General features: G+C 46.9%; 2 protein-coding genes across 3 annotated transcripts in view; one reads left to right on the top strand and one right to left on the bottom strand.

Annotated features, from left to right (window-relative positions):
• Nucleotides 1-2,595, top strand: part of LOC308366561 (uncharacterized protein) — a gene marked incomplete at both ends in the record, with an annotated part of 19,624 nt that extends 17,029 nt beyond the window's left edge. The window contains 2 exons of the mRNA XM_080840278.1: nucleotides 1,157-1,212; nucleotides 1,536-2,595. Of these exons, the coding sequence (XP_080696404.1) occupies nucleotides 1,157-1,212; nucleotides 1,536-2,595 (1,116 nt within the window). The remainder of the gene's footprint in view (nucleotides 1-1,156; nucleotides 1,213-1,535) is intronic.
• Nucleotides 2,596-4,918: 2,323 nt separating this feature from the next.
• Nucleotides 4,919-11,347, bottom strand: LOC308367316 (integral membrane protein 2A-like). 2 transcript variants are annotated; one of them, XM_080841203.1, is made up of 6 exons: nucleotides 11,209-11,347; nucleotides 10,448-10,582; nucleotides 9,954-10,133; nucleotides 9,254-9,364; nucleotides 8,581-8,725; nucleotides 4,919-7,292 (listed from the first exon to the last, which is right to left on the bottom strand). In XM_080841203.1, the coding sequence occupies exons 1-6, from the start codon at nucleotides 11,278-11,280 to the stop codon at nucleotides 7,204-7,206; spliced, it is 732 nt and encodes a 243-aa protein (XP_080697329.1). In that variant the 5' UTR covers nucleotides 11,281-11,347; the 3' UTR covers nucleotides 4,919-7,203. The 2 variants fall into 2 exon arrangements, with proteins under 2 accessions (XP_080697329.1, XP_080697330.1); XM_080841204.1 differs by having other exon boundaries at nucleotides 9,954-10,130.
• Nucleotides 11,348-12,500: the final 1,153 nt, after the last annotated feature.

Genomic DNA, 12,500 nt, shown 5'->3' with positions numbered 1-12,500 from the left:
TTATTTTGTGGCTAAACTGTTTTCTTGTGAGACAGTTCTGTAAGACCCGTGGGCATTATAAATTGATTTTGACACATGGATAAAGTCTTCAGGAAGCTGTTGTATTGGCATGATGTGGATGTGAGACTTAACACAGTACTGTCGTGCATACTGGCAATGAGACCTGTAACAGTTTAAAGAAGAAAAAAAAAGAATGTTGTACTGAGAAAGGTGTGAACAAACTGTAAAAAAAAAAAGCTGCAGCATGGTGAAAAAAATCATGGCCACAGCTTTTAGTATCAGAAAAAAAAAAAACATTTAGCATATGGCACGTTCTTGAACTGTTAAATGTTATAGTGTTTCATGACTTTCATGGGAAAAAGACTTTACTTGGTCCTGTTTTGTAAACTGTTGGTGTAAACCAATCCCTACAGGAGAATACATTACACCATGGAAACAAATCAGGGAGATGATGGGGTTGATCATTGGGAAGATGTGTGGGAGGTGATGGGGTTGATCATTGGGGTGATGTGTGGGAGGTGATGGGGTTGATCATTGGGGTGATGTGTGGGAGGTGATGGGGTTGATCATTGGGAAGATGTATTGGAGGGAAATATGGGATAACAGAAAGCGACCACCATTCTCTTACATCAGGAGCCCTAGCCGAACACCTTAGATTTCTTAGCATTCACACCCTCTCATTTTTCATGAGTTATGGGCAGGTTATGGGCAGATGTTGTTAGTGTGTTGCGATCTGCACTTGGTTAGCAACCTAGCGTGCTGTGGGAGCTCTCACTTGGGTTGTGAAAAAAGATGCAAAACACCTGCACCAACCAAAACCTTGTCATAAAAGGGCCTGTTGATTTGTTTGTGCACAGTCTCATGTGCTAGACAAAGCGGACCTTTCATCACGCTTTTGGGCTTTGATGAAGGGGAGGAGCTGCGTCATTCATTGGTTGGTAGAGATAGACGAGTCAGCATTCTAGCTCATGGCAAAACACAAACTCCATGGCCAGGGGTTGCACAGCGAGTCATGGTTGCTGTAAGTGTGCTTGTGTGTGAGTGAGTGTGTGTGGTGTGTGTGTGTGGTGTGTGTGTGTGTGAGTGTGTGTGATATGTGTGTGTTGCCTGGAAAAAGTCTCAACTCTAACCCTCTTGGCATTTGTCTATTTCCCAGGATCTGATCAGTTGCCCTGAGCAAGCCTTTAGAAGAACGACCTTGGGCTCAGTTGGGTAACAGCAACGCTCAGCCTACACATGTGACCTCTGCTGTCCCTAAGAGAGAGAGCTGCTATGACCATCCAGCATCATGAATAACAGTGTGGACGAGTTCAACGTTTGCTTGCGCCTCTGGAAAAGACAGTGGCTCTGCTACTCAACGTCATCTAGCCAATCTCCACTCTGATAAGGTCAGGTCAGGAGAAGGAGCACAGCCGTTTCCCACTAGGTGCTTAAAGAACAAGAAAATCTAACCACTGATTGGAAAAAACATTGATTCAATTCAATTCAATTCAATTCATCACCTGGAAAAAGAAAGGGGCTCGTTCTGGGCCCAGGTGCTGCTTTCTGGGAGTCCTGGTGCCCCCCCCCCCCCCCGACGACTGGAAAATGATGAACGACTCATGCCCGGACGATTCCATCGCCTTGAAACAGTACGAGCACCAGACCTACGCCATCGTCTACTCCATCATCCTGGTGCCGGGCCTGATCGGTAACGTGCTGGCGCTCTGGGTCTTCCACGTGTACGTCAAGGAGACCAAGAAGGCGGTGATCTTCATGATCAACCTGGCCGTGGCCGACCTCCTCCAGGTGCTCTCGCTGCCGCTGCGCATCTACTACTACCTGAACAACTCCTGGCCCTTCGGCCGCGGCCTCTGCATGTTCTGCTTCTACCTGAAGTACGTCAACATGTACGCCAGCATCTTCTTCCTGGTGTGCATCAGCGTGCGGCGCTGCCGGATGGTGCTGAACCCGCTGAGTTACACCGCGTGCCGGCGCCGCCTCGATCGGAGCCTCTGTGCCGCCGGCTGGCTCCTGGTCTGCCTCTGCTGCCTGCCGTTTCCGCTGTTGCGCGGGGGCGGATCCGACAGCGAGTGCTTCGCGGAGCTGCCGGTGTCTCCCGTGCCGACGTGGGCCGGCCTGGTGCTGATGGTCGGCGCGGAGCTCCTGGGCTTCCTGTTGCCGTTCGGCGTGGTGGGCACGTGCACGTGGCTGGCGGCAGGGAGTCTCCGGGACGGGCGTCCGCCGCGCGTGCCGCAGGACGGCGGGGAGAAGCGGCGGGCGCTGCGGATGGTGCTGAGCTGCGCCGGGGTGTTCCTGCTCTGCTTCCTGCCCTACCACGTCACCTTCCCGCTGCACTGGGCCGCCAAGTCGCGCTGGAGAAGCAGCTGCCAGTTCCGCGCCACCGTGCTGCGCTGCCACCCCGTCACACTCTGCCTGGCCAGCCTCAACTGCTGCCTGGACCCCGTCATGTACTACTTCACCACGGAGGAGTTCCGCAGGCGCCTGTCTCGCCCGGAGCTCGCCGAGAGTCTGCAGCTCCAGCGGCGGATGTCCTGCATCACCCACGACGACAAGGCCCTGCCCTCGGAACAAGGATGTCGGATACTAGGATAACCGGGATGTGGAGTTATGAAGCTTTTGTGTTTTCGTGCTCCCAAAACCAATCTCGTTACCAAGTCCACAGGAAGGACGGCGTCCTAGGTAAACTCTAAGCAGCTTGATCTGGTAGGGGGAGACTGAGATTTGCACCATGGCATCTCCTGAACCATAAGCAGAGCGGAGTTCGCCTGTAAACTGGACGCCAGAAACTGAGATTAAGTCTCCCGTGGCGATGGCTGCTTGGGCAACAGGGAGCGAGAGGACCCCATTGGACGGTGCACAGGGAGCGAGAGGACCCCATTGGACGGTGCACAGGAAGATGCGGCCAGGGGAGAGGAACTGAGGTACCTTCTTGGCAGAGAGAGGACTTCTGAGGACAGACTTGAGGAAGGGGGGGACCTGAGAAACAGGGGAAGTAGGACGTAGACGAAACCACTGGACTGCAGAATGCTGAAGAAGCTGACCGAGCAATGACCACTCAAAACTGTGAAGAGTACTCACAATGGTATTCAAAACATTAAGTCAAAGTGAGAGCAGTGAGTGATTACTGCTACTGCGGAAGTACCTGAATTAAATGTATTTAATACACTGTGATAAAACAGAGGCCGACTGTGGCGGAACAGCAAGGACTAAACCACCTAGGTTGGATCACAATGTTTTTGCAGTGGGTATGTTGATATGGGTATTCCCTACTGTGGGGAAGTGGATTATTGGTACAGAGAAATCAGGAAATGCAGTCAGCAATTCAGTCTTTCCAAGAACATGTGATGGGACCACAAACTTCAGAGCTAATTTTACCAACAAGGACTCAATGACCAAAGAGTCAGGGAGAGAAGATCACATGCAACCTGTTATATTGAGTCAGTCAGCTGAGCTGTATGTTATTGTTCCTGCTGAAGGTATATTAAATCATATATTTTTCTACATTGTACTAGGAACCGTCTGTCGTTTGTACTGTTTGGGATGTACACCTATTGTTTTTGTTAAAACGTGGTACAATCGTCTGAATTAATTCAATCAGAAGTATTCATGATTCATAGCACAAATAATGATGGCTATAATGTATTAGCACATTTGTATTTTTATCAACTATTTAACTTTTAAGTACCGACAGTGATGACAACAACAGAAGCCCTTTCTTTTTGGCACTGAGGGAGAGCACCACACACGGCTTCCTGTGCCAGCGTGTGAGGGGGGGTGGGTGAGGTCGGGTGAGGTGGGCCGGTGTTGCAATCTCCAGCTACTGAGGCAAAACAATGAGAGTGCTAGGCTGAGCGAGAGCAAAGCGGTCTAGTTTCGGCTCCGACTAAAGCACTGCACACCAGTTTCAGTTGGAGGCGGTTAACAACACCGGTTCAGATGTGCACACTGGTTTCACTCGGAGGGTGTTAGCGGTGGGTGTTATAAAAGGCAAATGTGAGGAAAAAATATACAGACAGACAGACAGACACGAAACCTGCCCTGCACACACACGGAGAGTTGAATATGCGTATGCATGAGTGGTGCCATCTAATTCATTCTAACAGGAAGTGGTGAAAAGCCACTTCATGCTCTGGCGCTCACTGTTAATCTTCCTATTTATGAACTTATCACTGGACTGACTGTACAGAGGTAGGTAAAGAATGTCGAAGTATTTCCAATCCTGCACACACATACATACAGTACATTTGCATTTGTGAATGACATACTAACATACTGTGAACAACTGAGCAAGTGCACTGTGCAGTGCTAAGCTGTTAAGCCTACCCAAGCCTAAACAGGAAGTTGCCACAGAGGATATTTCCTATTGTGTACCCTATGCAGGTGCAGCAGAAATGACAAACCCTGCGATATCAACACTACAATGAACATTGATGGCTTATTTGTACTTTGTATGTTTCAATATGAGCGCATTTCTTAATATTAGGATCTGTAGACTGTTTCCAACCCAAAGCAAAGGACCAATATGCAATATATTTAGTGTACTAAATCATACAAAGACCATGATATACCATCAGAGAATAAGGAAATATGCTAAATTGACTGAATCAATACATGTGGTAAAATGTCAAGTGTTAGATTGTAAGTTAGATGTTTGAAATTGAAATTATGTAAAATGTTCTGTGTACATAGGTTGATTGTTGCATATTGTTTTTAGCTATGAGGGTCCAAAAACCTCCAGCCCTTAGAAAGAGGGAGAGTAAGAAGCATCACTTGATGACCCCTCCACTGTCCAGTGCTGGATGGCCATCAAGTGGAACTCTTTGCCCCTCCGCCTCTTGCATCACCATCCCTCAATGGCATCACTTGACACACACACACGCACACCTAAAACAGAAGCAACACAACACACTACTGCTTACTTAAAGAAATGAATCTTTATTTTGACCACAACACAAAAAGAAGAAAAAAAAAACCTTACAAAGTGAAATTTCATCAGTCGGGTTCACAGACATCTTGTCATCTTTCTTAAAAAGACTCTTTACTGCTCGGGGCTTCATAGAGCTTAAGCGAAGAGAAACAGTGACTTTCACGCACCCTGATCCACACACTCGTGATTGTCTCCCTGGACAGTAATACCAGCACCTCCCTCCACTAACACACACCACAATTTTACTTCATTCCAAAATGAAGGAGATTTTTGAAAACAAAACAAAGAAAAAGAAAATCACAGAGAAAAAGAAAAATAATCTAAGAACACACAACTGGTGCCTGTCTTGGTAACACAAGGGGGTAGAAAAACCTCATACACACACATTGAATGACAACAGCAGTTAACGTCTACAACATGGCTGTATCTACAGCAGTTACCGAGGTCTTCGTCCGCTTTCATCGAATAAAAACACCACTGGGGTCCTGGACAGACCTCCTACTCGCTGTCTATGTGCAAACGACCTATAAAGGTTCTGACAGAAACCTTTACCACGTAACTTCAATGCCTACCACAGCTACAAATCCCTTTTTCCACACCGTGACCTACCTCTAAAAGTAACAGGGGAATTATGCAGGCAGAACATTTGTTTCTATTCCAATTATTTGGTTGAGTGATTTCATCATAATTCATTATAATTTGAACCACGGAGTTTGTTTTTTAAATTTGGTCCGTGTGAGACAACGTGCTGCATCCTTTAGCTGAAGGACGAGCAACAAGGAAATGAAACCTAAAATGTGCCTGCACAGTGCAGAGGTACAGCAGATAAGTATTACTCAGTGTGAACGTTATTTTATTATCTTCCAGAAGCATCTTTGGACAGGGGGTGCTCCATGCAGAGCGCTTTGAAGACAGAGGCGGGTTAGATGGCCTGCCACGTCAACAAAGCTTCTAGAAGCATCTGCCTGATCAGTCTACTATGCCCACAGTCGTGCAGGCTACGTTTTGTTTTGTGTGTGTGTGTGTGTGTGAGTAATCAGTCAGTTAATGCTGCCGTTTTGGTACAGATGGTTATCTCCTGCCAATCAGACTGATTCGGTGACCTACTTTCTGTTGCAACTTGATGAAAGCTTTCAGAAATAAAAAAATAGGGCCACAAGTGTTTCTAAGTGTTTTCTCCAAATGTACTCAGTCGTCAGTAATATCATAAAAGCAATGTTAGTGTCTATACATGCTGTCAGCTGGACAGCGCTAGCATAGAATATATATGCTATCCCATGGGAACAATGTTATAACTCAGGGTCCCTCTCTTACACCAACAACTTCTTATTGTGGTTTAAGGAGCACCTCAGTGCATTACCTGGGCTTGGCCACTAGGAGGCGCTGGTGGCAAAAACAGCTTTGGTGGCCTTCTGGTGGTGGGCCAAGCTACTCACAATGTATAAATAAATAGCTCCTCTATAAACGAGTCTAAAACCAAGCACTACCAAACACAAGCGCTAACACGCACGGCATGCACTGTTGTCATGTAGAGGAGACAGAAATGTTAAGGACTGTCGTCTTGAAAACACAAAAAAAACCTGACATCCAAACAAGTGCAATGGGTTAATCACAAACATGAGGAACACATAAAGGAATTTAAAAAAAAAAAAAAAACATTCTCCTCCAACAAAGCGATAATGCTATCCCATTGGGGCTAGAAGAATACACCATAGTTTTACTTATTTATTTGTTTTAAATAAAGATGCTCTTGCGGTGGTGGGAAACAGAGCTATAAGCACAGAGTTCAAGAGCAGCAGCAAAGGTTACAGGGAGCTCTAGGGGGGGCTTGAAGCGAATAGAAGGTCATACAGTTACATACAGCAGCAACAGGAATGGAGAAGGAAGTGCTAAAGTATGCCGCTTTTTTTGACACTTTTGCTGTTGTGAGACACTTCTTACTACTCGAGACGTATGGTGTATGGAATATGGTGAAAACGAGAGCGTCAAAAGGATGCTGTACGTACACAAAGGGAAACGCAAAAGAGCGAGCCTGACCTGTTCTGGCCTCGTCACAGGCCAAAGTAGCAACCGTATGCCCAACCCCCCACCCCCTTCCCAGACACTGTGGCATGGAGTATATGTGTGTGTGTGTGTGTGTTGGTGTGTGTGTGTGTTGGTGTGTGTGTGTGTGTGTGTGTGTTGTGTGTGTGTGATGGGGGGGGTGTGGGGAGGCTGTTGGGGCAGTTGCGGTCAACCTCCCCCACCCCTGACCCGTTCCCGTGTCAACAGCTTCAGGCCTTGCAGATCTTGGTGGAGGTCACAAACTTGTTCTCAAAGTGGCGGATGGTGAAACACTCCTCTACTGACCGCTTCTGGATGCCTGTGGGAGCGCACACACACACACACACACACACACACACACACACACACGCACATGCACACACGCACGCACACACAAGTATACAGTAAATATCACACTCTATATACCCTCTGTCCATATTTAGCTGACATAAGGGAGTCCAGTAGAAACAGGACAAACACACAACTCCACAGACACAGATGACAGTAGGGTCCAAGATTTTAGTTCTTCTCTTTTCTGACCATAATTAACCAAAAAAGAAAAGAGAAGTGTGAATGTTGACAAACCACTCCAGGTCACTGAGCCATTGTATAAAAAGAAAAATGGCGAATGTGTGTGTGAAAAATAAAATTAAACAAAAAACTCTTTAGTTAAGTCCACACATACTGTGGTTGTGAAGGGTTTTGGAAATGAGAATTCAGTTCTGATAAAGAAGTGTCACTGTTTAACTGCCAACTGTAATATACCAACACATATCTTACACTCGTGCAATGGTTCATGTGTTAGTCTAAATGCGTTGCGAAATGTGCGTGAGACTGTGCCCTGCTTCCATGTCATAACTTTATGACTGATCAGTTGGAGAGTTTCCTGTTGGTCATAACACTGTTGCTGTGATGGTAGGAGATAACTCCTAAGGGCTGATAACATCTCTAGAATAATCTAAATAAACACGCAGAGGCAAATCCCATTTGATTCCTCAGTGATGATGAGGAGGCTACTGAGGAAGGGAGCGAGGGAGGGAGGGAGGGAGGGAGGGGTAGAGATGAGGCTACTGAGGAAGGGAGCGAGGGAGGGAGGGAGGGAGGGAGGGGTAGAGATGAGGCTACTGAGGAAGGGAGCGAGGGAGGGAGGGAGGGAGGGAGGGGTAGAGATGAGGAGGCTACTGAGGAAGGGAGGGAGGGAGGGAGGGAGGGATGAAGATGAGGAGGCTACTGAGGGAGGGAGGGAGGGAGGGGTAAAGATGAGGAGGCTACTGAGGAAGGGAGGGAGGGGGGGGAGGGAGGGGTGAAGATGAGGAGTCTACTGAGGGAGGGAGGGAGGGGGGGGAGGGAGGGGTGAAGATGAGGAGTCTACTGAGGGAGGGAGGGAGGGAGGGAGGGGTGAAGATGAGGAGTCTACTGAGGGAGGGAGGGAGGGAGGGATGAAGATGAGGAGGCTACTGAGGGAGGGAGGGAGGGAGGGGTGAAGATGATGAGGCTACTGAGGGAGGGAGGGAGGGAGGGGTGAAGATGAGGAGGCTACTGAGGGAGGGAGGGAGGGAGGAAGGGAGGGAGGGAGGGAGGGAGGGATGAAGATGTGGTGCGTTTACCGAGGATCTCGGAGCGGCGCTGCATGCGGTAGGTCTCCTTGCCGTCGCACAGGCGGCCGATGTAGAAGCCCAACTCGTCGACGTCATCGATGCGCTCAGTCACCACCAGGTCCTCGTGCACTAGGTACGTCTTGTAGGAGCCGGACTGCCACACAACACAAAGATAACCTCTCTCTTCACCATCATCTTCATCATCAACAACATCATCATCATCATCATCATCATCAACATAGTGCACGCAGACTCTAAGCTCTGGCACCACTTAAACAGACCCTGACCAGCATCACTGCCAGCATCCTACACCATTGCTCTGTAACATCAGCCAGTGAACTAGGAGAGAATACAGTTCTTGGCAAACACTGGCACTAACCCAGAGCAACAGGGGAGTGTAGAGCCGTCTACTTCAAGCTTCATGTGTGAAACGTCATACCCTACTAGCAGCTGATACTCAGTGCTAGCTCAGAGGTCTGCAACACAGGCTGAACAAACCCTTTCAGGAAGTAATCCAGTGTCACTCATGGACTAACTATTCATTAACTTTCCCTTTTACGAGTGCATGCAGATGTAGGACCTACTAAACATTACTGCCATCTGCTATTAAGGCTGCTAGTACACAGTAGTCTTACATCATTAGTTTCATTCAGGCGTCTGCCAGGGCAGCCTCGCCACTCACCATGAGCTGCATGAAGAGGTCCAGGAGGTCCTGCGGGGGCATGACGACGGAGGTGTTGAGCGGGATGATGAAGCAGGTGTGCAGGGTCAGGTCCAGATAGGCGGTCAGCTTCTGCTCAAAGAAGAGACACCACCTCTTACAGTCAGGGTTCACTCCTCTCCCATAACTACATCTTATTTCTATGGCACTTTGCTACTACAGGACTGTAGCTCTCCATTTAACTTGTGGTCTGCTAGATGGAAAGTAGATGCAAAAAAACAACACACTTCTCGTCACACACGCATAGGTGCGCACAAAAGAGGGAAGCAAAGCAGCCCGAGGCAACGCTGACACTCTTATTTGCAGCGAAACAGCACACAAGTCAGCACCACAGTGTGGTGTCCAAGCCAAAGCAGAAACACTTGCTAATTTTAGTTTAACCTTTAGGTGCTCACAGCAAGAAAATAAAAAACTAGTGTGATTTCAGTGAAGTACTGTTTTAGATCTCTCCAAACCACATCAGGCTTTGGCTAACTTCCAAAAAATTAAATTATAAGATTTGTTTTCCAATTTTTTTCAATTAGGCTGCATTATGTTCCATCTGTCATATGAGTGTGAGCACTCTGTTGCCTAGTTCCTCCTGGTTCCACTGTTGCCTAGTTCCCCCTGGTTCCACTGTTGCCTAGTTCCCCCTGGTTCCTCCCCTTAAGGTTCCCCTTACCTGCTGGAAGTCATGCAGGATGTAGGCTGGGTCCCCATTGCTGAAGTGGGGTGAGGGGATATTGATGATGGCCACATTATCGCGGATCTCCACCTCCTCGTCAATGCGGGGCAGGTAGTAGGGCTCACGGATGTCTTCGTTGTCCATCTCGGTGAAGTGCATGGCTCCATGGTACAGCTTCTGGCCATGGAGATGAGGAGAGGAACCAAGTTAGATAAAGATAAAGATAAAGATAACAATTGTTTACTTTCTTTTTTAATATCTTTACATGCCAAGAAGAAGCAGCCAGGCAAAGGATAATTGCAGAATTGAAGCACAGCCTACAACGTTCAAAATAAATCATGCCTTAAGCTAAAGACTGATTAAAGTGAATTTTGAGAGAAAAAAATACGAGAAAAGAGTCTTATTATTCGTCCGGCTATACACGCAACTAAATGGACAGATTCGTGTCTATGACATAACCTTCTTGAAAGGGGAACACACCCCATCATTACCTTTGGGGTAAAGTAACGGTACACACAGGCTCCGCCAACGATGAGACCGGTCAAGATGAACGCAAGGCCGAGCAGGGTGAGCAGGCAGCGGCCAGTGGAGTTCTCATGACGGTACACCGAAGCAGACTCTGGATCCTTTCCGGGGAAACCAGGAAGGGTTAAAATTAGACACATTTGAATGGGCAACCACAAATAAGGAACAAGGTACAGAATATGAAAGTGAACAAGATCTGGTACAATGTCGGCCAAGTTCGGGAAACATTTGTGTTTATTATTATTACGCATTGATCTGACAAGCACACCTATGTAATCAACATAAGTCGTTATGCATACATAAATAGACACCAAATACTTAGCTTGCTAACATGGCATTGCATTGTATTGCAATCAAAGATTGCTTGACTGAAGGTAAAATCATCAAATTTTCGGACATGTCACATAATATTGACGTTAACGCCACAATAACTCATTAAGAATTAATCTTGTTTTATGCTAACTACCGTTAGCTTAACAGTTGTAGTTTCTGTCTAATGCGCTTAAATGACGTTACATAAACTGAAGAGATTTAGTTGTGGATCATGTGGTTAGCTACAATGGTGAGATTCGAGAGCCATTCCAGGGGCCTTCAGCTACTCTTAGCTGGCTAGTTGGCTAACTCCACCGACATTGGCCTGCAGCCGCGAATAGAGCATGAACTGGGCTAACTGGCTAACGACGGGCTACTTTAGTTTATGCACGGACAAAAAACATGCCATACTTACTTTTTCGTTGACAAGGACGTCCTTTCCGAGCGCCTTCTGCGCCAGGGCTGAGTTAAAGGCGATCTTTACCATGTTTCACCTGTGGTAACAAATGTAGCTCGCGAAATTGTTCAAAACAAATGCCTGTCCTTCCAGCTGTGAATTGACTGGAGGGTGAGTGACGCACTTTGTTTGGTATCCGACATAGACCGCACTGGATTTCCTGTCACGTGACTTCAAATAAGCTTGCGGTGAAGCAGGTGTAAAGCGAGCTGAAAATAGACATGCAATAGTTATTTTTTTTAAGTTAACGTTAACATACTCACCTACTTTATGCAGCTGGTGATGTACATATTTACTCATATATGCTATGCCTTGTGTCAACAATGAATACAATGAACTATGGGGATTATAATAAAACATGCCTGGGGGATTCACATGTTTATGGACAATATATTCAATTCCAATTTAATTGAATTAGGATTGCATCTGATTTTAAATATAGTACGATAAATGCGATGTAAATATAGCCGTTATAAATTCATGAATGAGTTTTGGCGCCGCTGTGTGGCTACAATGAAAACAACAACTATGGTACTAATGAAGTCTCTCTGAAAGTACCCTAAACATAGCCGAAAAGACATCAGATTAATTTTACAATCTTACCCAGTCTACAAAACTAAACAAATGTTAACACCACTAAGGGAGAAATGTACAGCCAGAGCTTCAGTAACGCCAGCCATTTCCAAAACGCCTTTTGCAGTTTGCTTCAACTCTAGCAGGAAAACTTGGGACCCTATAATACACTGTATTGGCTTCCATCTGTTGCCTCTCATTTAAGTCAATGTACACTGCCTCTCACACACAGTCCACCCCCTGCTTTTCAGCAGCAGATCCGTGAAGGCAGGCCCCGTGGAAATACCACACTGGGAGTTTGTGGCCATCACCAAGCCAGCCTGTGGTGAAATGAGACCGAACATGATGAAGATTTTCCCCTTTTTAAATCTGATTGAGTGCCTCTCTGTTCCCAGAATAATGTAAGGGATCTGCTGGCCTCTGCTCCCCTTCGTTTCCTGTGGGAGCCTCGCTGGGGGAAGGCTGTGCCCATAAAACAGTCCTAAACCCTTAGACATCGGAATGAAGTTGCTGCTATAGGTTCAAGGTGGTCCGCTGGTTTGACTACACTGACCTCGCTGAAGGTAAATAAACAACGCGTTATAGTGCCTCGCCATTTTTTCGGTTTTGGTTCCAAAAAAGAAACCTGGGGGCCGGCGGTGTTCCAGAACCATCTATTGTACATTCACCATCCCATC

The sequence above is a fragment of the Sprattus sprattus genome, assembly GCF_963457725.1.
Source record: "Sprattus sprattus genome assembly, chromosome: 6".
Classification (NCBI taxonomy): domain Eukaryota; kingdom Metazoa; phylum Chordata; class Actinopteri; order Clupeiformes; family Clupeidae; genus Sprattus; species Sprattus sprattus.
The sequence above is the reverse complement of the archived record's forward strand: the minus strand, read 5'-3'. Positions and strand labels throughout refer to the sequence as shown.

Bases quoted from the DNA above. Each gene is read 5' to 3' on its own strand.
- LOC308367316 (XM_080841203.1), bottom strand. From the start codon at position 11,280: ATGGTAAAGATCGCCTTTAACTCAGCCCTGGCGCAGAAGGCGCTCGGA. The intron at 10,583-11,208 runs GTAAGTATGGCA...TTCCCCGGAAAG, and splicing joins ACGTCCTTGTCAACGAAAAA to GATCCAGAGTCTGCTTCGGT. The intron at 8,726-9,253 runs GTGAGTGGCGAG...GTTGTGTGGCAG, and splicing joins ACCTCTTCATGCAGCTCATG to TCCGGCTCCTACAAGACGTA.